Source organism: Podarcis cretensis (genome assembly GCF_951804945.1).
Source record: "Podarcis cretensis genome assembly, chromosome: 4".
NCBI classification, from domain to species: domain Eukaryota; kingdom Metazoa; phylum Chordata; class Lepidosauria; order Squamata; family Lacertidae; genus Podarcis; species Podarcis cretensis.
The window spans coordinates 1,009,961-1,036,835 of NC_137173.1; the positions used below are offsets into that span (position 1 = coordinate 1,009,961).

General features: G+C 54.7%; 2 protein-coding genes across 2 annotated transcripts; one reads left to right on the forward strand and one right to left on the reverse strand.

Moving 5' to 3' along the window:
- Positions 1-925: 925 nt before the first annotated feature.
- Positions 926-18,851, forward strand: FHIP1B (FHF complex subunit HOOK interacting protein 1B). The gene is made up of 11 exons (XM_079973486.1): positions 926-1,197; positions 2,505-3,134; positions 4,543-4,701; positions 9,240-9,326; positions 9,713-9,880; positions 10,239-10,318; positions 11,201-11,370; positions 11,906-12,805; positions 15,108-15,286; positions 15,543-15,705; positions 18,221-18,851. Exons 1-11 carry the CDS (start codon positions 1,054-1,056, stop codon positions 18,538-18,540), a joined length of 3,000 nt encoding a protein of 999 aa, XP_079829612.1. The 5' UTR covers positions 926-1,053; the 3' UTR covers positions 18,541-18,851.
- A 1,989-nt stretch (positions 18,852-20,840) lies between these two features.
- Positions 20,841-24,986, reverse strand: LOC307214991 (uncharacterized protein C11orf42). The gene is made up of 3 exons (XM_079974111.1): positions 24,759-24,986; positions 22,230-22,941; positions 20,841-21,011 (listed from the first exon to the last, which is right to left on the reverse strand). Exons 1-3 carry the CDS (start codon positions 24,825-24,827, stop codon positions 20,881-20,883), a joined length of 912 nt encoding a protein of 303 aa, XP_079830237.1. The 5' UTR covers positions 24,828-24,986; the 3' UTR covers positions 20,841-20,880.
- Between the last annotated feature and the right edge of the window lie 1,889 nt (positions 24,987-26,875).

Sequence of the window (26,875 nt, forward strand, 5' to 3'; positions counted from 1 at the left end):
TCATGAAGATGTTATATAGATGGCATTGTACCCCCTTGAAACTAGCGGAAATGTATAAAGGGGGGTCACCGACTTGCTGGAGATGTAAAATAGATGTGGGGTCATATACTTGTGCAATCATTAGGGAATTCTGGGATAATATCTATAATGAATTCAAGAAATTATTCAGACTTACCTTTAAAAAACCCCCAGAGATCTTTATTTTAGGCATTTTACCATTAGAAATTGAAAAAGACATAAGACCATGTATGCCACCACAGCAGCAGGAATTCTTGTGGCGAGGAAGTGGAAGAAGGAAACAATTCCGACCATCACAGATTGGCAGATACTCATGTTAGAATATTTGCAACTAGAAAAACTGATGGGAAGAGTTAGAGGAGTATTGAACCAGAAAATATTTGGAGAATGGAGAATATTTAAGGATTACATAAGATCATATTGTACCAACCACACCATATTAGCAGAACTTGAGTGACACTTGTAAACACAACAAAGACCGTTTGTGGAGTAGACGGGAACAATATGAAAGAATATAAAACTGTGCGGGGGGAAAACGACAGTATATGCAGTACAATGAGAATGATTGGAAGACTCGTTTTGTCAGAAGTCTTTTTTATTTAACTGCTTAATTTAGTATTAATTAGGAAGGTTAAGTGTTTTCTTTATGTACATAAATTTGCTGTTTCTTCTTAATTCTTTTCTTAATTGTTTTTTCTTTAATTTTCTTTTTGTAGTATGAAATTGTAAATTCTTTGTATAAGTGTGTCATTTAAATTAATAAAGATTATTAAAAAAATACACCCCAGTTTGAGGTCACGGCTCCCGCTCACTCTTTCCTCCCCACATTCTGTTTCCGCAGGCCGGGGCTTCCTCCGAAGCAGCATGGCGCCCCCCCTGGCCACAAGGACCTCCCGCCCCCCCTCCTTGCCCGCCCCGTGTCCAGCAGCCGTCCTCGGAGGAGCCAGTCCAGCGCACGGCCGTCTGTGACCCCTGACCGCCCGCCACAGCCTCTCCCCCCCCCCCGTGACCCCCCCCACAGCACTGCCATTCCCGATGGAGAGGATGAGCTGGCTGAGCAAGCTGAACCCCCGGGCGGGGGCCGGGGGGCACCGGGGAACCCGTGGTGCCAGCCTGCAGAGCCCCATGGCGGCCGACCCCGAAACCTGCCTCATGGTCTTCAAGAATCACTGGGTCCAGGTGAGTGGCTGGCAGGGAGGTGGTTGGGGGGGAGAGGGGACGTTCCCCCCAAGAGAGGCTTCGGGGTGGGGGGGGCGTGCATGGACAGCTGTGGAACTCACTGCCACTGGAGACTGATGGCCGCTTTAAGAGGATCAGAGGAATTCATGGAGGAGGAGGAGAGGGCTATCGAGGGCTAGCAGCCACAGGGGGTCTGCTCTGCCCCCCAAAACAGGGGCAGCAACGTTCTGCATCCTGGGTGTTGGGAACCACAGGAAGAGAAATGTTTTTGTGTGTGAGTGTGTGTGTTTTCTCTCTCAATATAATATCAAAAATTATACAAATATTATTCAAAAATTATACAAATCACCGTATTTTTTGCTTCATAAGATGCACCTTTTTCCTCCTAAAAAGTAAGGGGAAATGTCTGTGCGTCTTATGGAGCGAATGTGTGGTCCCTGGAGCCGAATTGCCCAGGGGTGAAAAGCAGGTCATGTTGTGCCCTTGTGTATGGACAGGAGGGGGAGAGTTTGGTGGTGCAAATATCCAGAGTGTGGGGGTCAGGTGGGATTGCTATGAGGAATTATGAAAAATGAAGCAAGCCATTGTGTCCGCGATGGAAGCATCACGTCGACTGGGTTTGATTCATTGACAGTGGTTTCTGATCGAATCCCACAAGCCTCTCCACCTCTGCCATTTGCGTTCTCTACACCTGGCAGGCACCTATAAGCATTCTGAAACACAGGCCAGTTGCTTCATCAGGCGTCTTGGGTCATAAAGGTAGAAGGTAGCATGGATGTGGTTTAATCTTTAGACAGATCTTAAGGGCCACGAAGAGAGTTCACAAGGAGATGGTAAATTCTGCCGTCCTGCCTCTCCTGTCTATGACCTCCGTGGTTTTGCTGAAAGCATTCCTCCTTTTATTCCTATTTTATTGACTCTGAACTACAGATGCATGCTCAAGTAGGAAATAGTTTCTTTGTGGTTAAAAGAATTTCTTCTGATCTGACTTTGTCCCACGTGAGGTTTTGAAATGTTGAGAGGGAGTCTGATTGGTTCTTACGAATACTGTGTAAAAAGTTCTTTTGTGAATAAAACGACCTGGGCCAAGGGGGGGGGGAGAGGATTATTATTGACCCTCCTCCCAGAGCCTTGCTGGTCAAGCTTCGTGTGTATTCTGTTAATCAGAGTCTAATCCTTCCTTGCTTTGGGAACACTACAGGAGAGTTTGGGGGCATCCGTGAGAGCAGAGGCTCCTCTTGCGGAGCCTCCAGCCCCAGAGGCAGTCTACCTTGGTTTCCCTCTGACTCTCTCCCCCCGCTCTGCAGGTGCTGCGCATCCTGGAGAAGAGCCCGGCCTCGCGGGGGGCGCAGGGGGGCGCGGCGGACGACCTGAGTGCCGTGCGCAACCACACTCTGCAGATGCTGACGCTGCTGGCGGAGGAGCGCCCCCGGGCGGAGGGCTCCCCGGGCCCCATCCTGGAGCTGGCGCTGGCCGAGAACGTCCTGGGCCGCCTGCTGGCCTGGCACCTGCGGCGGGGGGAGCTCCCCGAGGAGCGCAAGGCCGAGCTGCTCAAGCTCTACGATGTGCTCCTGGGCCAGGCGCACCAGCCCCTCCTGCGCCACCGGCCCGTCCTGGGGCCCCTCCTGCGCCTGCTGGGCCTGTGCGCCGGCCCGGCCTCGCCGGCCCTGGAGGGGAGCCTGGTGCTCCTGCTGCACCAGCTCTGCGTCTCGGCCGCCCGGGAGCCCCCCCTGCTGGAGCTCTTCTTCCACAGCCCCCCCGCGGCGGGCGAGCCGGGCCCCGCCAACCTGCTGGTCTTCTCCCTGCTGGTGCCCCTCATCCACCGCGAGGGGCTGGTGGGGCAGCAGGCCAGAGACGCCCTCCTCCTCCTCATGGCCCTCTCCGCCGGGAGCCACACCGTCGCCCGCTACATCACCGACAACTCCTTCTTCTGCCCGGTAAGGAAGGGGGCAGCGGGGGTGGGGGGTGGGAGGCGGGGGGCAGAAGCCTTGTCCCGAATCAGCTGTGGCTCCTGCGTTGCAGGGGTTGGACTAGATGACGTCTGGAGTCCCCTGTGAGTGTCTGGGGCAGCAGGAGCGCGGAGGGCGCTCTGGGCACCGCAGAGCACGGGTGCCCTGGCCTGAGAGGTTCCAGGGTCCCCCCATGAGGACTAGGCACATGGAGCGACAATACGCAAGCAGCAAAAGATTTGTAAAACCTTTCAATTGGAATCCTACATGCCAAGGCTTCTGTTCCAACCTCCCCAGATTTGGTCCTGCCCCAGATACAATCCTGTGTAGATTGAAGAAGTAGTAATAGTAATACTAATGATGATGATAATAAAATGTATTACTTATACGCTGCCCATCTGGCTGGGCCTCCCCAGCCACTCTGGGCGGCTTCCAACAGAACACAATAAAAGAACAAACACAATAAAAGAACAAACAGTAAAAGCTTTCCTAAACAGGGCTGCCTTCACATGTCTTCTAAAACTCAGTTTATTTCCCTGACATCTGATGGGAGGGCGCCTCTGCCTGGTTCCCTGTGACTTGGCTTCTTGCACTGAGGGAACCGCCAGAAGGCTCTTGTAGCTGGACCTCAATGTCCAGGCAGAACGATGGGGGTGGAGACGCTCCATGGACAGCTGTGAGTCCAAAATGACTCCCAGGCTGCGCACCTGGTCCTTCAGAGGCATAGTTGCGCTATTCAGGACCAGGGAGTCCCCCACACTCGCCCACCCCCTGTCCCCCCAAAACAGTACTTCTGTCTTGTCAGGATTCAACCTCAATCTGCAGAGTCCCCGACCCCCAGGCCACTTCAAAGGATCCTAGGATTGTAGAGCTGGAAGGGGAACCCCAACGGACATCTAGTCCAGTCCCTTGCAAGGCAGGAATCTCAGCTGGATCATCCGTGTCAGACGACCATCCAGCCTCTGCTTAAAAGCCTCCAGGGAAGGAGACCCCCACCCCACCCCCTGTTCTTTATAATAATAACTATTAGTATTATTATTTATACTTTTCCCATCTGGCCAGGCACCCCCAGCAACTCTAGGCAGCTCCCAATAGAATATTAAAAACACAATACAGCATTAAACATTAAAAAACCTCCCTCAACAGGGCTGCCTTCATGGGTGTCCCATGCTCTTTGCACAGCCCCTCATCCCGTGGGGTGTGTGTGTGTGTGTGTGTGTGTGTGTGTGTCTCCAGGCTTCCTGGGGAGTCTTCTCCTTCTTCCCGGAAGCCAGAGTTTATTTTCTGGTTTGGAAAGCCCAGGCTCTTTGAGAAGAGCCAGGCAGTTTTGCACCTGATAAATCTTGAACTCCCCTCTTTTCCCCAACGCCTTCTCTCTCCTCGCCCGCTCCCCCAGGTGCTGGCTACTGGCCTGAGTGCCCTGTACTCCTCGCTGCCCCGCAAGCTGGAGGTCCGGGGGGACGACTGGCACTTCTTGCGGCGGGAGGACTGGGTGGGCGTTCCCTCTCTGGTCCTCTTCATGAACTCGCTGGAGTTCTGCAATGCCGTCATCCAGGTGAGTCCGCCTTTGGGGGGGGGAAGGGGCAGGGGCGGGCGGGCTGGCTCGCCTCCTCACACCCCCAACCACAGCTCTGGCAGCAGCTGGGCCCTTTCTGGGACAGAAATCCAGGCGCAGAGGGATTTGGTTGCATATCCTGCATGGCAGAGGGTTGGACTGGATGAGCCCTGGGGGTCCCTGCCAACTCTGTAGTGCTACAATCCGTTGACTAGCGGGCAGACCCAGGCTGCCGGGTTGTATGGAGTTGCACCGCAGGTTTCGCCGGGTGCAGAGACCAGGAAAATCCAAGGTTGGGTGGTTTTGGGGGTCTCTTGGCAGCACTTGAGGAGGCTGCACAGAGTTAAACTGCGGAACTCCCTGCTGCAGGACGCAGGGCCAGCCGCCCTCCTGGATGGCTTTAAAAGAGAATTGCTAGAACAATGCAGCCTCAGTGCAACTCATGCAACACGTTGGCAATTAATATGCACAGAACAATAATTGTACATACTTTATCAGCCTTCTGAGAAAAATACAACACATTAAACAAAGCCGCAAAGTCCTGTGAACTACCCAGCCTAAAATGAACTTATAATGTCTGGTTTCAATAGATTTTCCAAATGCTTAACTCAGTCTTTTAGATAAGTTCATGAACATACCAACAAAAAGTACCGTATTTTTCGTCCCATAGGACGCTCCGTCCCATAGGACGCACCTAGTTTTTTTTGGGGGGGGGGGAAATAAAGGAAATTTTTTTTCCCTTTATTTCCCCCCCAAAAGCAGGTCGGGGAAACCGAACCAGGTCGAGGAACAGCGCTGCGCCTCCCTGCTGTCCCCCGAGCTTGTGGGGCTGGCCGATGTCTGCCTCAGGCGGCAGGCTGCTATCTGCAGCGTGGGGAGCCCTGCGGAGAACTCCCGCAGGGCTGCCTAGGCTGCGGATGCGCTCCCGAAGCGCCGGGTGCTCTGCTTTCAGGGCGCCCGATGCTCCGGGAAGCAGGCTGCTATCCGCAGCCTAGACAGCCCTGCCGGACCTCCCGCAGGGCTGCCTAGGCTGCGGATGTCTTCCTGAAGCCTGGAGAGCGAGAGGGGTCGGTGCGCACCGACCCCTCTCGCTCTCCAAGCTTCAGCGAAAGCTTGCATTCGCCCCATAGGATGCACCCAGATTTCCCCTTCATTTTTGGAGGGGGAAAAGTGGGTCCTATGGGGCGAAAAATACGGTAAGTTCAGTGATATTCACAATACTGAGAGATGCTAGTGGAGTTGTGGATAGATGTTAATGAAGTTGTAGCCAATGAAGTTGTAGACGACAGGGTGCCAGCGTTTTGACCTGTTTCGCCCTGGCAGTCCAAGTAATTAAAAGGACGCTGTTCGCCCCAATTTGTTGTGTTTAGTCATGTCCGCCTCTTTGTGCCCCCCTGGACCAGAGCATGCCAGGCACTCCTGTCTTCCACTGCCTCCTGCAGTTTGGTCAGACTCATGTTTGTACCTTCGAGAACACTGTCCCACCATCTCGTCCTCTGTCGTCCCCTTCTCCTTGTGCCCTCCATCTTTCCCAGCATCAGGGTCTTTTCCAGGGAGTCTTCTCTTCTCATGAGGTGGCCAAAGTACTGGAGCCTCAGCTTCAGGATCTGTCCTTCCAGTGAGTACTCAGGGCTGATTTGCTTCAGAATGGATCAGTTTGATCTTCTTGCAGTCCATGGGACTCTCAAGAGTCTCCTCCAGCACCAGAATTCTAAAGCATCAATTCTTTGGCTATTAGCCTTCTTTATGGTCCAGCTTTCACTTCCATACATCACTACTGGAAAAACCATAGCTTTAACTATACGGACCTTTGTTGGCAAGGTGATGTCTCTGCTTGCCGGTTCCTCCTCCAGGTGGATCACATAACTCTCCACTATGACCTGTCCATCTTGGGTGGCCCTGCATGGCATAGGTCATAGCTTCTCTGATTTATTCAAGCCCCTTCGCCACAGCAAGGCAGTGATCCATGAAGCGGGTTCGCCCCAATGGGGCCCTTTAACTGGGGCTTGCAGGTGGCACACTCCCAAGGTGGTTTTCTGGGCTTCTTCAGTGGTCTAATCTCAAAGTCTTGATAAATATATTGATATTCAGTCTTATAGAAAATACTCTTTCTTTTTTCTTCTTTTTTTAATAAATTTTTATTGAGTTTTCACATTTTATATAGACATAGCAAACACACAAAAACACAAACAAACATGTACAATTTCAAATTCTTACTTTCATAACCAGATTCTCTGACTTCCCCGCATCCCCCCTTCATGCTCCCTAGATCCTATAATTAGTTCAGCAAGTTCTTATACTTAATTCTTCTTAATTATCCAGTTTTAACTTATACAGGTCCATTATAATCATTACATCCTTTCCTAAGATTGACCTAGATTCCCTTCCAACAATTTCTCAATTATCATATTAAATACTAAGCATAATAACTAGACATAAAAATCATAACCTTATAAAAGAAGCCTCGCCCCCCCCCTTTCCAGGTTTCGATCCCCCCCCAAAAAATGTCCATAATATCAGTTCTTAGCCTGGATTTCTCACATCCGAGGCCTTCAAATCTCTATCAGTCCCTCTTCGTCGGTTTTGTTGATAGTCTTATGTTGGCCACCAGGTCTCGAAGGAGCTCAATCCCAATGAGGTCAGTGATTCTTCCAACCAGCCCTCCATATTCGAGAGTGGAGCCCCGATCCTGTTTCTTACTTCTTTTAAGTCCAAATAATCCGAATGTCCCAAGGGCTCCCTCTTTCGTCTTACACAGATTTATAATCCATAGCTCTTTCAATTCCCCCCTAAGGGGATCTCTCTCTTCTTCATCCTTGATTTTCAACCAGATTCTCATTGTCCATGTCTTATTTTCTTTGTATTCCCCATTTGTAGGCTTTTGGTTGGCCTTTTCTTCCTGACTTATTTCCGCTCCTCCTTCGCTCTCCTCTGACTCTAGAGATATCTCTTCTGGTTCAGCTGCAGTTTTCTTTTGTCACGTCTTCTGGTTCAACTGCAGAGTTTTCTTTTGTCAAGTCCTTAACACAGCCAGCAGAATTGCTTACTTTAGAATTCAAGGTCGCAATCATTGTAGCCATGGCTGTGCTCTGGTCCTGAAGTTTTCCCACGAGAAAAAGTGTTTTTTTCCAACTCGGCCTGTAATTTTCCATCTGCAGCCATTGTAGTGCCTCAGAATCCCCCCTAGAGGGGTTCTTGTTACTTTGTAATCCTTCTCCAACGATCAATTACTAGTACTTGTTTCTTCTTTGTTTCCAACAACTTTAAATCAAATGTAACCCATCTGGTCTGCAAAATATGTAACAGATTCTTCTAGCTTGAACAGTTCGTTTGACAGCTCGTTTGACAGCTGTCAAACTCCTTGTCCCCTCAACCGGCTCACTTGCGGATCACTCCCGGGTCTGGGGGGGGGGGGGTTGTACATCAACTTCTAAAATTCAGATCTTAACCTCCAGCTCAAAACTTCTAGTGTCAATTGTGAAATTAATAACTTTTATCTCACACAGAGAAAGGTAGTCTCTCGATCTTAGTTATCCAGTTCTTGCCTTAAATGTCTGCAGAAAGGGGGGTGCGGACTTCCTTTTTAACACTCCCCCGATCGTACCGAATTCAAAAGAAATAAATTTTCAAAGTCCAAATTCCATATTACTCACGGGTTCTTTCTTTTTGAGTCCAAATGTTCAAGGAAAAAAGTCAGCGCTCTTTGGTCATGGCTCGCGGCTTCACTCCACTGAAGTAGCGGTCTACTCACAGCACCACGCCACTCTCCGTACCCTCTCCAAAGCCTTTAAAAAGGCTCTTCGCGGGTCGGGGGGCGCTTAAGGTGCCCGCCGAGTCACCAAGTCCGCAGGCTTCAGCGCCTGCGGTTTCTGAGGGTCCCCACGTCGCCGCCGCGGCAAGACCCGTCTTCAGCAGAGCCGATTCCCTCCGGAGCTCGGAGGGAATCCGCCGTTACCCGATCGCGCTAACCCGGAAGTTACAGAGAATACTCTTTCTTGGTTTAAGCTTAAGAGACTGATTTGCTGAATCTATTGAAACCAGATGTTATTAGTTCATTTTAGGCTGGGTAGTTCACAAGTCTTTGTGGCTTTGTTTAATGTTTTGTCTTTTTCTTAAAAGAGAATTGGGCAGATCCCTGAAGGAGGAGAGGGCTGCCCACGGCTACTTCTTGTCAGTCAGAGGTGGCAGTTTAGCAACGGCAATCCTGCCAGGTAGGATAGGCTGGGAGAAGGCGGGCCCATAGTTGCCTTCCGTCAACGCTTGGTTTGAACCCTGGTCTGTGAGGTCCAGGTCCAACACTCGCACCCAGAGCTCTCTAACCTTTTCGTGTTGGTGACACACTTTATTTAGACACTCTTTTGCCTTCCGGTTGCTGGAAGCCAGCAGAGGGGAGGGGAGCTCTCGCACTCGGGTCTCGCTTGTGAGTTTCCCCGTGGGGCGTCTGATAGCCCCTGTGAGAGCAGGCCGCTGGCTTGGCTGGGCCCCTGGCCTGATCCTGGGGGCGCTTCTCACCTTCTTCTCTCCTCCCCCCCCCCCAGGTGGCTCATCCGCTGGTCCAGAAGCAGCTGGTGGATTACATCCACAACGGGTTCCTAGTACCGGTCCTGGGCCCCGCCTTGCACAAGGTCAGTTCACGCTTGGGCTGGGGTGGGGGGTTGTGTGGCCTGGCCAGGGAGGACCCCCCCCCTACCGTCCGCTCCCTCCCCCCCCAGGCTTCTCAGAGCTGCCTTTGGGGCAGGTGAATAGCAAGCCTTCTCCCCCCCCCCCCAGATCAGTCCTGCTGCCGGAGCACGCCTGGCTCAGAACTGGCTTTGCTTCTCACCGCCAAGCTAGTGGGGAGCGAGGGCAAAGGGACCGAGATGATGTGTGGGACTGAAGCAGGGGGGAGGCATGAGCCCCACCAGGACTGGTCCAGCTTCTGCCCCCCTGGATGACCTTCAGGGTACCATCTGGCTGGTCAATTCTGGGGTGTGACAGCCCCCTGATTCCCACCTCCCTGCCCCCCCCCCAGACCTCCATTGAAGAGATGATTGCCAGCACGGCCTACCTGGACCTGTTCCTGCGCAGCATCAGCGAGGCCCCCCTCCTGAAGACCTTCCTGCGTTTCCTCCTCCTCCATCGCCACGACAACAGCACCATCCTCGACACGCTGGTCTCCCGCATCGCCAGCAACTCCCGGGTGTGTCTTCGGGGGGGGGGTGCGCATGTGGGGAAGACACCACGGGGACGGGGCAGCGGGGTTGGAGTCAGCCGTGTGCCAGAAGCACAGTGTCCTACCTTGCAGGGCTGGTGTGGCCGCTCTTTGCTCCTGCCCTATCCCACACAAAGGGGTCCTGGGATCGGGGTGGGCGGGGGTGGGCTCATCCCTATCCCGGGGGGGGGGGCAGGAAGACATCCTCCCACAAAAAGAGAATGTGATTCTTCTCCTCGTTGCCCAGGGGTTGGCTTGGGGGGGTGTTGCTGGTGGGGGCTGGAGTGGGGGGAGACTTCTGCCCCACTGCCCCCTTCATTCCTCTCTTTCTCGCCCCCCCCCCCAGCTCTGCATGGTCTCACTCAGCCTCTTCCGGACTCTGCTCAACCTGCACTGTGAAGACGTCTTGCTGCAGCTGGTGCTCAGGTAGCCCCCCCTCCCGACCCCTTGGCTCTCTGGCTCATGTGATCGTCGGAAGGGACCCCCAAGGGTCATCTAGTCCAGCCCCCTGCGAGGCAGGGATCGAACCCGCAACCTTGGCATCCTCCCGTTCTCGCCAACAGAGCCCTGGGCTCCCTGTTCCTGCTCCCAGAGACTTCCCTGGTGCGGGGGCTCCCCCTGGTGGCACCATTGGCCCTCTTGACCCATCAGCCTCCTCTTCCAGGTAACCTAAAGTTACCAGATTTTTTTCATTGAATCCAGAGCCACTTCTTTTTTGAAAAGAGAAAAAAGTTATCTTAAAAAAGAGAGCTCCCCTCTTTTTTCTCCTTCCTCTTTTTCTCTCCTCCTCCTCCTTCTCCCTGCGTTGGCTCCGGGGTTTTCATGGCCCTGGAGTGCCGCTGGGCAGTCAGACTCGTGGCTGGTTTCTCTCGCTCCCAGCTCAATTTGGGTTGCAGGGAGGGGGGTCAGCAGTTCCCCCAGTTGACCTGCCAGGCGTCCCTGGTTCCCCCTGGGCAGTGGAGCCCGCTATTTTGCCTCGCTGGATGTGTCCTATGCCATTGAACCAATCACACAACATTCATTCCCTACTAATAAATCTACAACACTTAAAATATAAATCCGGGGACATTAAATGAAATCCGGGGACAAATGTGTGAATCCAGGGACTGTCCCCAGGAAAGAGGGATGTCTGGGACCCATAAGGGTGTCCTCCCCGCTGTTTTCAGGGGTTGGTGTAGATGACTCCGGGGTTCCTTCCAACGCTACGATTCTGTGGCTGCCGTGGTTCTCCGGCTGCGCTTCCTGCCCCGCCGGGGTGGGCTGGATGGCCTTTGGGTTCCCCTCCGCAGCTCTGCTTTTCCGCGGCAGGTACCTGATCCCCTGCAGCCACGTCATGCTGAGCCAGAGGCGGGCGGTAAAGGAGCTGGACCTCTACGGCAAGGCGGCCAGCAAGTTCCTCTCGCTCGTCCCCCAGTGCTGCCGCCCAGAGAGCCCCCCGCCCCCCGAGCGAGAGGAGGAGCACGCCACCTGGTCCAAGGGTGAGCCTCTCGTGGCTGGGTGGGTGGGGCATGTGGAATGGGCAGGGGGGGGCCTTGGCACTGATGACATTGGTGGGGCTCCTCTCTGCCTCCTCCCAGTTTGCATGCCGGGGGGGGGGGGTAGTGATATCCTCGCTGGGGGTCTGGGGCAGTGGAGCCTGGAGGGCTTTTGCAGTGGGTGCTGGACCCACGCCTCTTTGAGTGGGGGGAGAGGGCAGGATTCTCCCGCTGGGGGGTTGCAAGGCCTCCTCTACTCCCTGTTTGGGCTGAGCAGGAGTTAACTGAATCGCAGAACTGCAGATTATGACGGGATCCCCCAAACTCATCTAGTCCACCCCCACAGCTAAACAGATGGGGTTGGTCTCCCTTGCTGGCCAGGCAAAAAGGGCAGGAAAAGGGCAGGTCTTCCAGCAACCCCAGTGGGGGGCGCCAGGAATAATCTCAGGGTTGTGGGTCCCACATTGGACTAGATGACCCTCGGGGTCCCTTCCAACTCCACGATTTAGTGACCCCCCCTCCTCTCTCCCCCCCCCAGGTCACGGCAGCCCCAGTGTGGACTCCTCCTCGGTGGTGACGGTGCCCAAGCCCTCCACGCCCTCGCGCCTCTCCTTCTTCATGCGCCAGCCCAGCTTTGGCCCCGATCCCGCTGGCCCCGCCTCCCCCCGCTCCCCGGGGACCCCCGTCAGCAGCCCCTCCCACCGGACCCCCCCTCGCTGGGAGGAGGCCTGCGAGTTGGAGGGCAACTACTTGGAATACCTGCGTGACGCCCGCCTGAACGTCGACCGCTGTGTCTGGGCCTGCCGCGTCTGGTCGGCCCCCTACGACGGAGAGCGGCCCCCTCCCGCCAGCCTGGACCCCTCTCTGCCCCGCCAGGGCGACCCCCTCGCCTACACCTCCTTCCAGCCCGGCGGGCACCCGGGGCCTGCCTCCCCCCGGACTAAGAAGCGGGGCGCTCCGCCTGAGGAGGGGGCTGCCCCCAAGGGAACCCCGGACGCTGGCACCTCGCCCCCTGCCGCCTCCCCCGGCACCGAGGACCCGGGGCCCCTGCTGAATGGGGCGCACTCGGAGCCCGCGCTGATCAAGAAGGTCCGCCGGTGCCCGCAGGAGGGGGCCGTGGTGGAGAACGGGGGCCTCCCTGAGGCCCCCGGCCCGGACGAGTCGCTGGCGCCAGCCGAGAATGGGGGCGCCCACCCCGTGGAGAGGTTTGCGGCAGAGCTGCGGCGCCTGGAGGACGAGATGGCGAACGGGGGCCGGGAGGAGGAGGAGGAGCCCCCCCAGGCGGACCCCCTCAGCCCCGAGGAAGAGGAGGCCTATCACAGCTTCGCCGCTCCCCCTGAGGGCAGCCTGGGGCCCACCCGCTTGGTCGACCCCCTGGCGCAGATTGTCGGCAGCCCCCCACCCACCCCGGGCGCCCTCCCCAGCCAGCCGTTCACAGGTGAGTCGTTGGGGGCACCCCACCCTCTTCCTTGGAGGTCTCTCTGGCCCCTGCTGCTCCTGGAGGCCCCCCACTCTCCAGGGGCCCCCCTTGCCTCCCAAGGCGAAGTCTGCTGTGCAAGGTGGGAGTTTAGCCTGAGCGGGGCTTCCCCAGAGGAACTTCTGGAGGGGGTCAGAGGGGTCAGACCTGGGCAGCAGATGGTTGGGGCCCAGTGGGGGGGGTCCTAGTTCCCTTCGGAAGGAGTCGGGACACATGGGCACTCTGCCCGCTGCCCACTTTGCCCGCCCAGCCTTGGGCTCCATTCACGTGACTCCTTTCTCTTTCTCTGCTTCCAGTTTCGTCCGTCGTCTTCTCCTCTGCTCCCCCTTTCTCTGTCCTTTTCCCTTCTACTGTTTCTTCCTTTTCCTGTCTACTTCCCTTCCTTCCATCCATCCATCCATCCATCCATCCATCCAACGTTCCTCTCCTTCTTTTTCATCTTCCTTCCATCTTTCTTTTCCATCCTTTCTTCATCTTCCTTTCCATCCTTTCCTTCCATCTTTCCTTTCCTTCCTTCCTTCAGACCCCCCCTCCCACCGGGTCTGTGTGCGTTGTTGTTTGTTGCTGCTGCTCCTTCCCTGCTCCTGCCTTTTCTCCACCTGCCCCCCGCCCTCGCCCCCCAGCATCTCTCCAGTGCAGGCAAGGCTGGTCTGGATCCGATGGGGCTCCCACCCCCAGGAGCCAGCGGCTGCCAAGGGGCAGCGCTGGTGTCACCCAGGGGCCTCTTCTCCCTTGGCGTGACCCCATCTGGGAGGGGGGGCCTTTCCCCTGCAGAGCAACATGGCTGATGTTGCCCCATCCCGTCTCCGCCCATTGGGACATCCAGCCCCCAGTGTCCCTGGAGGCTCTTGGGCAGAGAGAGAGCTCTGGCCCTTTTCTTGAAGCTGCAGGTGCCTTTTTGCATGCAAAGGAGACCTTAGCCACTTGGGCATATGCATTGCAGGTGGGTGGGGGGAACCTAAATGATCCTTGGCGGGGGCGTCTACATCTCTGCAGTCCCCTGTCGGGTCTTTGGCCCTGTTTGCACCAAGTGGCTCAGTGGGCTCACAGAATCACAAAACCTGCTTTAAAAGCTGCAAGGAAGGAGAAAATGTTTAAAAATTACCGTCCCCCCCCCCAAAAAAAATCCCAGAGTCCTTTCTGTTGGGGATAATTCAGACTGAAATACCCAGGTGTCAAAAAAGGTTATTTATATATGCCAATACTTCGGCCCATGTTTTGTTAGCCCAAAAACGGAAAACGAGCGAGGTCCCATCCAAAGAAGAACGGCAACTTAAGCTTAAGAATATGTGCAGCTTGCAGACTTAACATATAGAATAAGAGAGCAAGAAGGGCACATGTTTAGAGAAGAGTGGAAAACGTTTATTGAATATATGGGGGGGGGGAATTGTGTGCAGCTGAAAAGGTGGGCAGCATTAAGATTAATTCAACAGTTTTGATGGATGCAATAAAGGAATATTGCCCGATTTACATATAAGCTAAACAAGCTATAGCTTAGGGCCCCACTCTAGGGTTAGGGGGGAAAACTGGATGTACATTTCCAAGCTATAAGAAAAACTACTTCTTAATTGTATTCCAGTTCAGCAATTACTTTGATAAAATACATCTTTTGTGATGTGCAAATGGCTTGAGATACCTCTTAGCTCCATCAATTACCATCTAGCATATGCCGTATTTTTCGCTCTATACGACGCACCAGACCATAGGGCGCACCTAGTTTCTGGAGGAGGAAAACAAGACAAAAAACATTTTGAATCGCAGAAGCCAGAACAGCAAGAGGGATCGCTGCTTTCGCTGCACAGTGATCCCTCTTGCTGTTCTGGCTTCTGGGCTAGCTGCGCAGCCTGCATTCGCTCCATAAGACACACACACATTTCCCCTTACTTTTTAGGAGGGAAAAAGTGAGTCTTATAGAGCAAAAAATACGGTATTCAACACTAAAAGCAGCGGCAATTTGTTGTTGACAAAGGAGAGCTGGACACATAAAGGGCCCCATTCCCTCCAGGAGCCAAGGGCCGCATCAAACTGAAATCCGGCCCTGGCTGAATGGTAAAGCTTTTGTAAAATATGCAGGGATTTGTGATATGCAAAAGGAACCATGGAAAGAGGAGGAGGGAAGCCGTTGATATTTTGTCGAAATTGCGAAGCAGAAAATTTAGCAGAAATTATTTTCGAGAAGAAAGTAACCGGGTTCCCTTGGAAGTGGCTCTGCGGGGGGGACGGGGACTCCCCTGGGCTGACCCCCCGCTGTCCTCCCTCGCAGGGCCCTTTGTGGCGGTGCTGCTGGCCAAGCTGGAGAACATGCTGCAGAACTCCCTCTACGTCAACTTCCTCCTGACGGGGCTCATCGCCCAGCTGGCCGCCCACCCTCAGCCGCTCCTGCGCTCCTTCCTCCTCAACACCAACATGGTCTTCCAGCCCAGCGTCAAGTCCCTCATCCAGGTAATAATGATAATAATAATAATAATAATATTTTTTATTTATACCCCACCCTCCCCAGCCAAGGCCGGGCTCAGAGTGGCTTACAAGGTCGAATTTGTGCTTAAATTTGGTTGTCCTCCTAAGGACGTTATTGACCGGGCAAGAGCAAACGGATGCAATGGACCCTTGCAGGAGCCCGGGGGGGGGGAGAGACCCTCCTGGGGGGGCAGACCCCTTTCCTGGCAGCGCCCCTCACCCTCCCTCTTCCCCCTGGCAGGTCCTGGGCTCAGTCAAAAACAAGATTGAGAGCTTTGCCGCCTCCCAGGAAGACTTTCCCTCCCTCCTCTCCAAAGCCAAGAAGTATCTGGTGGCCAGAGGGAAGCTGGACTGGTCAGACACCCAGAACGCCGCACCCGCCCTGCGCCGCTCGGAGACTCTGGGTGAGGAGGAGGGGGCGGGGCGGGCGGGGGGCCCGGGAGGTGGCTGTCTGGGTGCTGTGGGGGCTCGGGGGATGGCTAGGGGTTAGAGAGAGGTCCTCATGCCCCAGGGGTCCCCTGGGCACGGATGACTCTCCAACAAGAGTCCGTGGAAGCCTGCTATTGAATAATAATAATTATACAGTGGTACCTCTGGTTAAAAGCGGGTGGCGCTGTGGGTTAAACCACAGAGCCTAGGGCTTGCCGATCAGAAGGTTGGCGGTTCGAATCCCCGCGGCGGGGTGAGCTCCCGTCGTTCGATCCCAGCTCCTGCCAACCTAGCAGTTCGTAAGCATGTCAAAGTGCAAGTAGATAAATAGATACCGCTCCGGTGGGATGGTAAATGGCGTTTCCGTGTGCTGCTCTGGTTCGCCAGAAGCGGCTTAGTCATGCTGGCCACATGACCTGGAAAAACTGTCTGCAGACAAACGCTGGCTCCCTTGGCCTATAGAGCGAGATGAGCGGCGCAACCCCAGAATCGTCCACGACTGGACCTAACGGTCAGGGGTCCCTTTACCTTTACCTCTGGTTGTGAACGGGATCTGTTTCAGAGGCCTGTTTGCAACCTGAAAAGAACGCAACCCATGTCTGCGTGTACACGGGTTGCGATTCGCCGCTTCTGCACATGTGCGTGACGTCATTTTGCGCGTCTGCGCATGCATGAGCAGCGAAACCTGGAAGTAACCCTTTCCGGTACTTCCGGGTCGCCACGGGACATAACCTGAAAGAACATAACATGAAACAGCTGTAACATGAGGTATGACTGTAATAATACAGTGTTACCTTGGTTCTCAAACCTAATCCGTTCCGGAAGTCCATTCCAAAACCAAAGCGTCCCAAAACCCAGGCACGCTTTCCCATAGAAAGGAATGCAAAACGAATTAATCCGTTCCAGACTTTTAAAAACAACCCCTTAAACAGCAATTCAACATGAATTTTACTATCTGAGACCATTGGTCCATAAAATGAAAGCAATCATCAATGTACCATACTATCAAATAAATAAGACAGTACTGTAGCTGATAAAAATTTAAATTATTATTTTTTCTTACCCGCCCTGATGGTAGTCATTGTTTGGATGGGGGGCTTGGATCCATTTCCACAGTCAGACAGTCAGTCAATCACTCAATCAGTAGCTGAACTGGGTTCCACGCAGTCAGGAAAAGAAATGAACCAAAAAAGCCTCAGAAGCAGAAACGCGAAATAAATAGCAAAAACAAAAGCGCCAAACTTAATCCATTCCGGAAGTCTGTTTGACTTCCAAAATGTTTGAAAACCAAGCTTCTGATCGGTGCAGGCGCCACAGAAACAATAGTCGACATCCGCGTCAGATGTTCGGCTTCCGAAAAACATTCGGAAACTGGAACACGTACTTGCGGGTTTTCAGCATTTGAGAACCAAGGCACCACTGAAATAATAATAATAATAATAATAATAATAATAATAATAATAATAGTAGTAGTAATAATAATAATAATAATAATAATAATAATAATAAGCCGCCCATCTGACTGGGTTGCCCCAGCCACTCTGGGCGGCTGATTATCGTGGTTCTGATTGGGAAAGGAGACCGCAGGATCAAGCCCAGGGGGCCCCATCCGGCCCAGCATCCTGCTCTCCTCGCTGTGGCCAAAGGGCCCCAGCAGCCTAAGACTCCAGGTAGCCTGCCTCTGGGCCTGGAGGCTCCACCAGACCATCCAAAGAGGCCCTGCTGGATCAGGCCCAGCTGTGGGGCGATAGGGCTGGATTCCCCCCCCCCCCAGCTGCTGACCTATGGAGTATTTACGGTGTGTGGCTATAGGGGAGCTGCCTTGCGGGGGCCCTGCAGGGAGGGGTTGGGGGTCTCCTGGCCTGCCGCCCTCGCGCCTGACCACAGGCTCATCTGAGAGCACAAAGCCACTTCTTTGGAGGTGCGAATTGCGACGCTTAACCAGCTAAGTCCAGAGCCCTGTTCTTCTCACAGAGGCCAAATACTCCCCTGAACCTGGCAGTGCAGGTAGACTGCTTCTGGGCCTGGAGGTGCCACAAGGAAATCCGAAGAGGCTGCTGGGTCAGGCCAGAGGGGGACCTCTTCCCACACCAGATGCCCCAAGGGAAGACCCCCAAGCAGGATTTGAACACGAGATCCCCCCCCCGGCCCCCGGTACCCAGAAGCATCTCTGCCTCCGACTGCGGAGGGTGGAGCAGAACCTTCTCTCCCCCTCCATGAATTGGCCTGGTCTCCTTTGAGAGCCAGCCAGGCCCCCACTGATTCCTGTGGCAGGCAGTTCCGCAGTTTAACGTTGCCTGTTCTGTTGTTGAGGAGTTTTGCAGCTGCCATTCCAGGGCTTTTCTTTCTTGAAATGTGCGAACTGGGAAATCTGATTTTCCCCATGGCGTTTTTTTTTGGGGGGGGGATTTTGCCAGGGGGCTCTTCTCCCTCTCCAAACTCTGCCGGCCGCTGACCCCCTCCCCTTTTCTCCCCCCCCCCCCCCCGCAGTGAAGAGCCGCAAGCCGTCCATCGGGGAGCTGATCATGCGCCACACCAACAGCCCCACGCGGGCGCGGCAGGCGGCCCAGCTGGCGCTGCAGCACATGCGCGAGGGGCCGGTGATGCATGCGCTGGCGGGGGGCTCCCTCTTCCGCACCTCGGCCGAGAAGCAGAGCGAGGCGCTGAGGGTCAAGAACGCCGTCTACTGCGCCGTCATCTTCGCCGAGTTCCTGAAGGAGCTGGCCGCCATCGCCCAGGCGCATGCCGTCACCTCGCCCTTCCTGCTGGAGCCCCCCGAGGAGAAGGCCGAGGCGGGGGGGCCGGAGTGAGCGCGGCCGGGACACCCCCCTCCCTCCACTGCCCGCCTGCTCCCCCTCCCGAACACTCCACTCCATGCCCCCCACCCCCGTCCGGGACTCTTAACTGGAATCTCCCCCGACTCTCCCTCACCCCCCGGCTCAGCCCTGGCTGGGTCTGCACTAATCGGGGAGCCTGTGGGGGGCACCCCGTGGGGCGGGTGGGGGGCACCTTTTTAAAGAAAACTCCGTACCAGGACAAGGACCTTTTTAATTTATTGGGAATGAATGTTTTTTTTCTGGAGAATTCATTGCAATATGTATAAAAGAAGCTCTCTCTCAGTGCTGGATGTGGCCTGGGTGATTTTGCATTGGGGGGGGAGAGGGCAGGGGGGCCCATCACTTGCCCTTTGTGCCCGCTGTGGAATTGCAGGGTTGCGAGGGCCCTCCAGAGGTCCTCCAGCCCAGTCCTTTGCGATGCAGGAACCGCCGCTGAAGCATCGCTGGCAGTCGGGCACCCAGCCCCAAAGCTCCCTTCTCGGTCTTCTGCCCCCAACCAAGGGCAGAGAATTGGGGGAGCTGAGAGGAGCCCAGCTGGATCAAGGGGGCTCATCTGGCCCAGCCTCTTCTCACAAGCAGGACCCGAGTGCGAGAGCTGCTCTCGCCTCCTGCCCTTTCCAGCGGCTGGTATTTGGACGCAGGGCTGCCCTGAGGCGTTCCCAAAGCAAAGGAAGGATTGGACTCTGATAAAATGCACACAGAGGCCTGACCAGTAGGGCTCTGGGAGGGGTGCGTAGAATAATTCCTCGTTTTATTCACAAAGGAACTTTTTACACAGTGTTCGTAAGAACCAATCAGATTTCCTCTGAGCATTTCAAAAAAACCCCACGTGGAGACAAAGTAACTACAGAGACAACTCTGAGTATGCATAAATAAAACAGGGTAGAGGAAAGCTTTTAGGAAACTCCGGAGGTCATAAACAGCAATAAACGCGAGAGGAAGGTTGGCAAGGAGATAAGTATCTTTCTCACCTTTATGTGAAACTATTTCCAGGCCCTAAGATTAACAAAACCAAGGAAGGCTACATCAAAGAAACTGCCTGTTATCTTTATGTACTGAGGATGCCCAGTGAAGCAACTGGCCTGTGTTTTAGAATGCTTATAGGGGCCTGTCAGGCGTAGAAAATGAACAGTAGAGAAAATAGCCAGAAATGCAGAGGCTTGTGGGATTTAATCAGAAATGATTGTCAATGAATCGAACCCAGTCAACGCCATGACTTTCATAGTGGACAAAATGGCTTCATGTATATTGTATAATTTCTCATAGTAATCCCAGCTGATCCCCCCACACTCTGGATATTTGCACCCCTACACTGCCCCAAACTGCCGAGTCGCCTTTGACAGCCCTCTTTGAATTTGTCTAATCCCCTTTTAAAGCCTTCCAAGTTGGCGACCAGCACTGCCTCTTGTGGCAGGGAGTTCCAGTGTCCGCCTCTGTGCTGCGCAAAGGGCTTTTGTCTGCCCTGAATCTTCTAAAGTTCAGCTTCTTGCTCAGTGTGGGAGGGACTTCGCACACACAGCCCCCCCCCCCCAGGCTCTCAGCTGCTCCGACCAATGGGTGGTGGTGGAAGGAGCCTCAGACAAGTGTGTTCCTACTAATAATAAATAATAATAAAATTTTTATTTATACCCCACGCTTCCCGGTTCAGAAAACCGGGCTCAGGGTGGCTAGCAACAAATCTAAAACACTTAATTGATGCAACAAAAAACAGCATAAAATACTGTATAAAATGTGAATAGCAATGAATTCAGAATTCAAAAATCAATTTGGGGGGAAATCCATCCAATAAACATGAGATGATCCCCAGGGCTAGCTGGCTAAATTAGTCCCACTTGGGCCAGCAAGGAGACCAGGGGAGAATTAGCTGTGGGATCCCAGAGCGGGGAATCTTCAAAGAAAGGGGAGGGGGAGGGAAGAGGAGGGAAATAAAAGATCAGGCTGAGTTCAAATGGAAAGCCAGGCGGATTAGCTCTGTCATACAGGCCCTGCGGAAGGAGGTTAAATCCTGCAGGGCCCTGGTCTCCTGGGACAGAGCATTCCACCAGGTTGGAGCCACCACTGAGAAGGCCCTGGCCCTGGGGGAGGATAGTCTGACTTCCTTAGGGCTCGGGACCTCTAAACTACTAGATGGGTGCCCCCCAGAGCATGAGGTAGCTCCTCCTCTGGGACTTGCCCCCCCCCCCCCGCTGCAGGTTCTCTCTCTTGGCTTGCTCCCCCCCCCCCCCGGCTTCCTGCGCCCGCCCTCCCCCTCCAATCGGGGCCACACGAATGGCTCTGGGTGCAAAGGGCTCTTTATTGGCGGCGTCTCTGGGCTCACTCTTCGGTGTCGCTCTCGGCCGTGGCGCTCTGCAGGAGGGGCAGCGACATGGAGTGCCTCTCAGCGTCAGCCAGGCTGGCAGTGGACGGGCCGGACTTGGGGTGGTGGCGCCGGAAGGGCCATTTTCCTGCGGGGACCAGAAGAATCGCAGCATAAAAGAGTTGGGTGGGGCTCCCCAAGGGCATCTAGTCCAGCCCCCTGTGGCGCAGGAACCCCTGGCTTCCTAGACCTTCCCAGAAGGTGCCCTGCTGTCCGCTGGACATTCCCAAACCACCACCTCCCCCCCCCACATTTCAGCCCCACTAGCTGGGGCATAGGGGGAGAAGCCCGGCAGAGGCCTCTGTAGGGGCTAATGTGGGGCTCTTGCCAGTGGGGGCCTGGCTGGGGGCAAGAGCAGCCCTCTCCCCAAAGCGCTTCTCCCCTCGTGGGAAAAGCAGAGAATCGTAGAGTTGGGAGGGACCTCCAAGGATCATCCAGTCCAACCTGCTGCAGTGCAGGAATCGCAGCTAACGCAGGTGGACCTTGTATCAAGGGGGGGGGGCAATTCTGAACAGGCCAAGCAATGGCACCCCCCCACCCACAATTCGGGATCATCTAGCCAGCCTTTCTCAATCACCCCTTTCTAGCAAGGCCCAGAGCTCAGGGATTATGGGAGTTGTAGTCCAACAACTTCTGGGGACCCACAGGTGGGGAACCCCGAATTCTAGTCCAATTCCCTGCAATGCAGGGAGCCAAGTCGCTGGAAGGGGGTGCCAGGCGGCAGTGGGGGGGGGGTGCCCTTGAGAAATGACCGGGGGGGGGCGGGATCTAGATGCCAGCAAATTGAGACAGAGGCATTTAGCCACTAGAAGGCCGCCAGAAATTTGTGCCCTGGGCTTCTTTAGACTCTTCTTCCCATGTGCTGTCTGAAACCAGAGGGGCTTGTAGGTTGCCAGATGCCAAAAATATGGACCTTATTTTTACCCCCACTTGAAAGCACAGCTGCAAGCCTACGAAGAGAAGAAGAGGTTTTCCTCTGGGTCAGAGGGGGCCACCCAGGGAGATCCACAAGCAGGATTCAAACACAGCTCTTCTCTCCTGCGACTTCCGGCACCTGGGACCCAGAAACCCGGCTGCCCCCAATAATGAAAGCACCAAACATTGAAAACTTCCTCCAGCTGTAGAGGCAGAGCGCAGCCGCCCCGCCTAGTGGCTGCGGAGAGCCCTCTCCATAGAATCAGGATCTCAGAGTGGGAGGGGACCCCCGAGGTCATCCATTTCCACCCCTGCAATGCAGGAATCTCGGCTCAAGCATCCCTGACCGATGACCAGCCAAGTCGGCAGCGAAACGGGGGGCTTGCCTCACCTGCCAGGGTCCCCGTGGGCTTGCTGAGGGGTCTCCAGCGCTTGCGGGCAGCCTTGCCCTCCTCCTTGGGCAGGGGGCTCTCCAGGGGGGGCGCCGGGGTCCTGGGGGGCTCGAGCACCGCCATGCGGACCCAGGCGGCCCTGGCAGGCAAGCTGTGGCCGGTGGGCTTCTGGGAGCCCAGCACCCCTTTGGCTCCGAGGGCGAACTTGAGGCAGGAGAAGGCGACGGGCAGCGGCTGCTCGCGGTGGAAGATGCTGCGCTCGGCGCCCTGCGTGACGGCCAGGGCCAGGCTGGCGCAGTAGAAGACCTCGTAGACCACGTAGACGCTGCTCTGCGAGCGCAGCCAGGGCAGGTCCGGGCGCAGGGCCACGGTCCCGGGGCGCAGGACCAGGAAGGCCACCTTCTTGTGGACCCCCGACATGGTCAGGCGCAGGTGGCGCAGCGCGCCCGCCACCAGCCGCGTCTCCTCGTAGCGCGACTCGCCGCGCACCCGGGCGTTGTACTCGCGCGTGCAGTGGGTCAGCTCCCGGGCGGGGGTGCCCTCCTGCAGCAGGTTCTCCAGGGGCCCCACGGGCACCAGGCAGCGCTGGCGGGAGAGGAGACCGTGGCCCAGGGGGGGCTTCTTGATCAGCACCGTCAGCAGGTCGTAGGAGGCGGCGTCTTCCAGGAAGGGCACCGGGACCACCGTGGGGCCGAAGCGCTCCTCCACCACCTGCCCAGAGAGAGGTGGGGGGGTCAGGATGGGGAGGGGCACCCGAGGGGCATCTAGGGCAACCCTCCCGGGATCACGGCTGGAGAGAGACTGAAGACGGAATCTGAATTCGAAATGACCTTGTCAGATTGGAGAACCGGGTGCTAGCTAACAAAATGAATTTCACTGGGGACAAAAGTCAGGTTCTAGCTACAGGTAGGTAGCCTTGTTGCTCTGCTGTAGTCGAAACAAAACAAAACAAATTGAATTAAAATAAAATATTCCTTCCAGTAGCACCTTAGAGACCAACTAAGTTAGTTAGTCTGGTGACTACAATTTCAGTGTATCTGAAGAAGTGTGCATGCACACGAAAGCTCATACCAATAACTAACTTAGTTGATCTCTAATGTACTACTGGGAGGCATTCTTTTATTTTTTTAATTTAAAAAATTTTTTGTTTCAAAAGTAAAGTTGTGCATTTAGGCAGGAAGAACCAGATGCACAAATATAAGATGGGGGAGACCTGGCTTACTAGCAGTGCATGTGAAAAGGATCTAGGGGTCTTGGTTGACCACAAGCTGAACAGCTGAACATGAGTCCACAGTGTGATGCAGCAGGAGAAAAAGCTAATGTCCAGATCAAGGGAAATCATAGTCCCACTCTATTACAGTGGTACCTCGGGTTACATACGCTTCAGGTTACAGACTCCGCTAACCCAGAAATAGTACCTTGAGTTAAGAATCATAGAATCATAGAATCATAGAGTTGGAAGAGACCACAAGGGCCATCGAGTCCAACCCCCTGCCAAGCAGGAAACACCATCAGAGCACTCCTGACATATGGTTGTCAAGCCTCTGCTTAAAGACCTCCAAAGAAGGAGACTCCACCACACTCCTTGGCAGCAAATTCCACTGTCAAACAGCTCTTACTGTCAGGAAGTTCTTCCTAATGTTTAGGTGGAATCTTCTTTCTTGTAGTTTGGAGCCATTGCTCCGTGTCCGCTTCTCTGGAGCAGCAGAAAACAACCTTTCCCCCTCCTCTATGTGACATCCTTTTATATATTTGAACATGGCTATCATATCACCCCTTAACCTCCTCTTCTCCAGGCTAAACATGCCCAGCTCCCTTAGCTGTTCCTCATAAGGCATCGTTTCCAGGCCTTTGACCATTTTGGTTGCCCTTCAGGATGCTTCAGGATAAGAACAGAAATCGTGTGGCAGCAGCAGGAGGCCCCATTAGCTAAAGTGGTACCTCAGGTTAAGAACAGTTTCAGGTTAAGAATGGACCCTCCAGAATGAATTAAGTATATAACCAGAGGTACCACTGTATTCTGTTTTGGTCAGACCACACCTGGAGTCCTGTGTCCACTTCTGGGCACCACAATTTAAGGAGGATGTTTGACAAGCTGGAAGGTGGGCAGAGGAGGGGGACCAGGATGAGCCATATTCCTCCTTAAACTGAGGACCCCACAAGGCGTCACATGAGAGCCCCCAGGTCAGGTTAGCTCTGCTGCCCCTCTCCAGGGAAGTGCCTGCAGGATCAGGCCCGTCTCCTGTTCTCACAGGGGACAGACAGATGCCCCAATGGGAAACTTGCACACAGGATCTGAGTCCCAGAGCATCTCTCCCCTCCTGGGGTCTCCGGCCCCTGGCATTCAGAGGCATCACTCTCTCCACCTGAGGAGATGGGGCAGGGCCCCCCTGATACCGCGCTGGGGGTCTTGGTGTGAGGGGCAGCCAGGAAGCCCATGCTGCAGACTTGCCCCTCCTTCCCAGGGTGCCCCTCGCCAGGCCAGCTCCCCTCCTCCTCCTCCTCCTCCTCCTCCTCCTCCTCCTCACCTTGTCCCGGATCAGCTCCCAATTGGCATCCGCCTCCCCAATCTGCAGGGTTTGGACCCCGCCGTCCATCTTGCAAGCAACTGGACAAGGCCTAGAGGGGTCCGGGAGGGTGGCAAGAGAGCGTGGGCATGGGCAAGGCCAAGGGCATGGGGCTGGACATGGAGGGGGTGTTCAGCGGCTGGGAAGGTGGGCAGGCTTGGAGCTGGAGCAGCAGAAGGCAGGGCTGGCCTGTGAGGTCACAAAGGGCCCCCTGCCGCCATCACCCCAGGGGGCTGCATCTGAGCAGCTCAGAGGGAGGGGGAGACAGCCCTCGGCAAGGCGGCGGGGGGGGGGGGCACGTTTGGTGCCACCTTTGCAGATGAGAAAGGAGGGTGGGCAGAGGAAAGATTTAAACTGAATGCTGGAAGGTTCAGGACCGAGAAGAGCAAGTCCTGCTTCACGCAGCGCATCGTTAACCTCTGGAACTCCCTGCCACAGGAGACAGCTTGGATGGCTCGAAAAGAGGATTAGGCAAATTCATGGAGGAGAAGAGATCAGTTGATGGCAGCAAGGCTTTCGGAGACCCATTGCTGGAAGCCGCAGGAGATGGGGGGCAGCTCTTGTGCTGGAATCCGGCTGGGGGGTGGTTTCCACGTGGGCCTCTGGTTGGCCGCTGTGAGATCAGGGGGCTGGACTGGATCCAGCACCTCCTTCCAGTGCTCTTATGGCCAGCCTGGCTGCAAAAGCGGTTTCTTGGGCAAGATATATTTGAGAAGGATCTAGAAAAGCATCGTACTGGGAGGCCCAAGATGAAGACACCCCCCCCCCCGCTCCCATCAGGAAGTGGAGCAGCTGAGGAGGCCTGAGGTGAGTGAGGGGGGAGCAGAGGGCATCAGCCCCCCCCCCACTTACCTTGCAATTTCCTTGTGGGATCTCAATTCAGAATAGCCCAAGAAATGGATGGGCAGAAGGTAGGTAATTTTAGGTAGGTAATTTTATTTACGGCCATAGGCCCATACAGGATGGGCAGAAGAAGATTCAGACGCTAAGGAGGCAGAGCTGTCCCAGGACATGGGATAAGATTTTTCCCACCATTCCCCCCCCCCCCCACACACACACCCAGGAGCCAATGGGCCTGGCAGCTGGACCTTGCCCCCCCCTCGTCTTCTGCCACAGGGCCAGGAGGCCTGCCACTCTCAGCTTCGGCCTCCAACAGAGAAGAATATACCGTATTTTTCACTCCATAAGATGCACCTGACCATAAGACGCATCTAGTTTTTTAGAGGAGGAAAACAAGAAAAAATAATATTCTGATTGAAACAGTGGATGTATGATTTTTGTGGTTCATGCTGTGGCCACAGACATGTGATCTGATGGTGAATTTGGGGTGACCCAGTGCAAAAATCCTGAGGATCCATGGGCTTTTACCTCCCCCCTCCCAAACAGCCTCCACTAGAGTCCCTTATCTCTCTCCCGATCCCACCAATCAGCTGCTTCCTGTCAACACTCCCTTCCCTCTTGTTTGCCTTAATGTCTTTTCCTTAGCTGGAGCAGTTTTTTGCTCCTCCTTTTCTTCTAATTTCTCTCCTTATTGCTTTAGTCTTCCTATTTCCCCCTTTTGCAAGTTTGCTTTCTTTACCTCCCCCCTCCCAGGCAGCCTCCTTTATCTCTAGTGTCCCTTATCTCTCTCCCTGATCGGCAAACGATCAGCGGCTTTGTTTCAACACTCACATCCCTCTTCCAAAAAAAAAAAGCATGATCTGCTTTTTGCCCCTGGGCAGTTTGGCTCCAGGGACCACACATTCGCTCCATTAGACGCACAGACATTTCCCCTTACTTTTTAGGAAGAAAAAGTGCATCTTATGGAGCGAAAAATACGGTATATTTCTTTTTTGTTTCAGGGGCAGGAGGAAGGAACTGCCAGGGGGTCATGAGTCTCTCCTCCCCACCTATCCAAGGTCTCTTCACTCTGCCAAGTTACAGAGCTGCCCCTCTAGGAGTTGGTACTTCACCAAAAAAAGAAGACAAAATGCTTTATGGCAGTGGTTTTCAACCCATGTGCCATGGCACCCTGGGTGCCCTGAATGATGGTTGGGGTGCTGTGGGCAACCCTGGCCTCTGCCTCTCTTTCCTTCCCT

Coding starts and splice junctions, on each gene's coding strand:
- FHIP1B (XM_079973486.1), top strand. CDS start 1,054: ATGGAGAGGATGAGCTGGCTGAGCAAGCTGAACCCCCGGGCGGGGGCC. Junction 9,881..10,238: donor GCATCGCCAGCAACTCCCGG/GTGTGTCTTCGG, acceptor CCCCCCCCCCAG/CTCTGCATGGTCTCACTCAG. Junction 12,806..15,107: donor CCCCAGCCAGCCGTTCACAG/GTGAGTCGTTGG, acceptor CCTCCCTCGCAG/GGCCCTTTGTGGCGGTGCTG.
- LOC307214991 (XM_079974111.1), bottom strand. CDS start 24,827: ATGGACGGCGGGGTCCAAACCCTGCAGATTGGGGAGGCGGATGCCAAT. Junction 22,942..24,758: donor GGGAGCTGATCCGGGACAAG/GTGAGGAGGAGG, acceptor CTCTCTGGGCAG/GTGGTGGAGGAGCGCTTCGG. Junction 21,012..22,229: donor GCCCACGGGGACCCTGGCAG/GTGAGGCAAGCC, acceptor TGGTCCCCGCAG/GAAAATGGCCCTTCCGGCGC.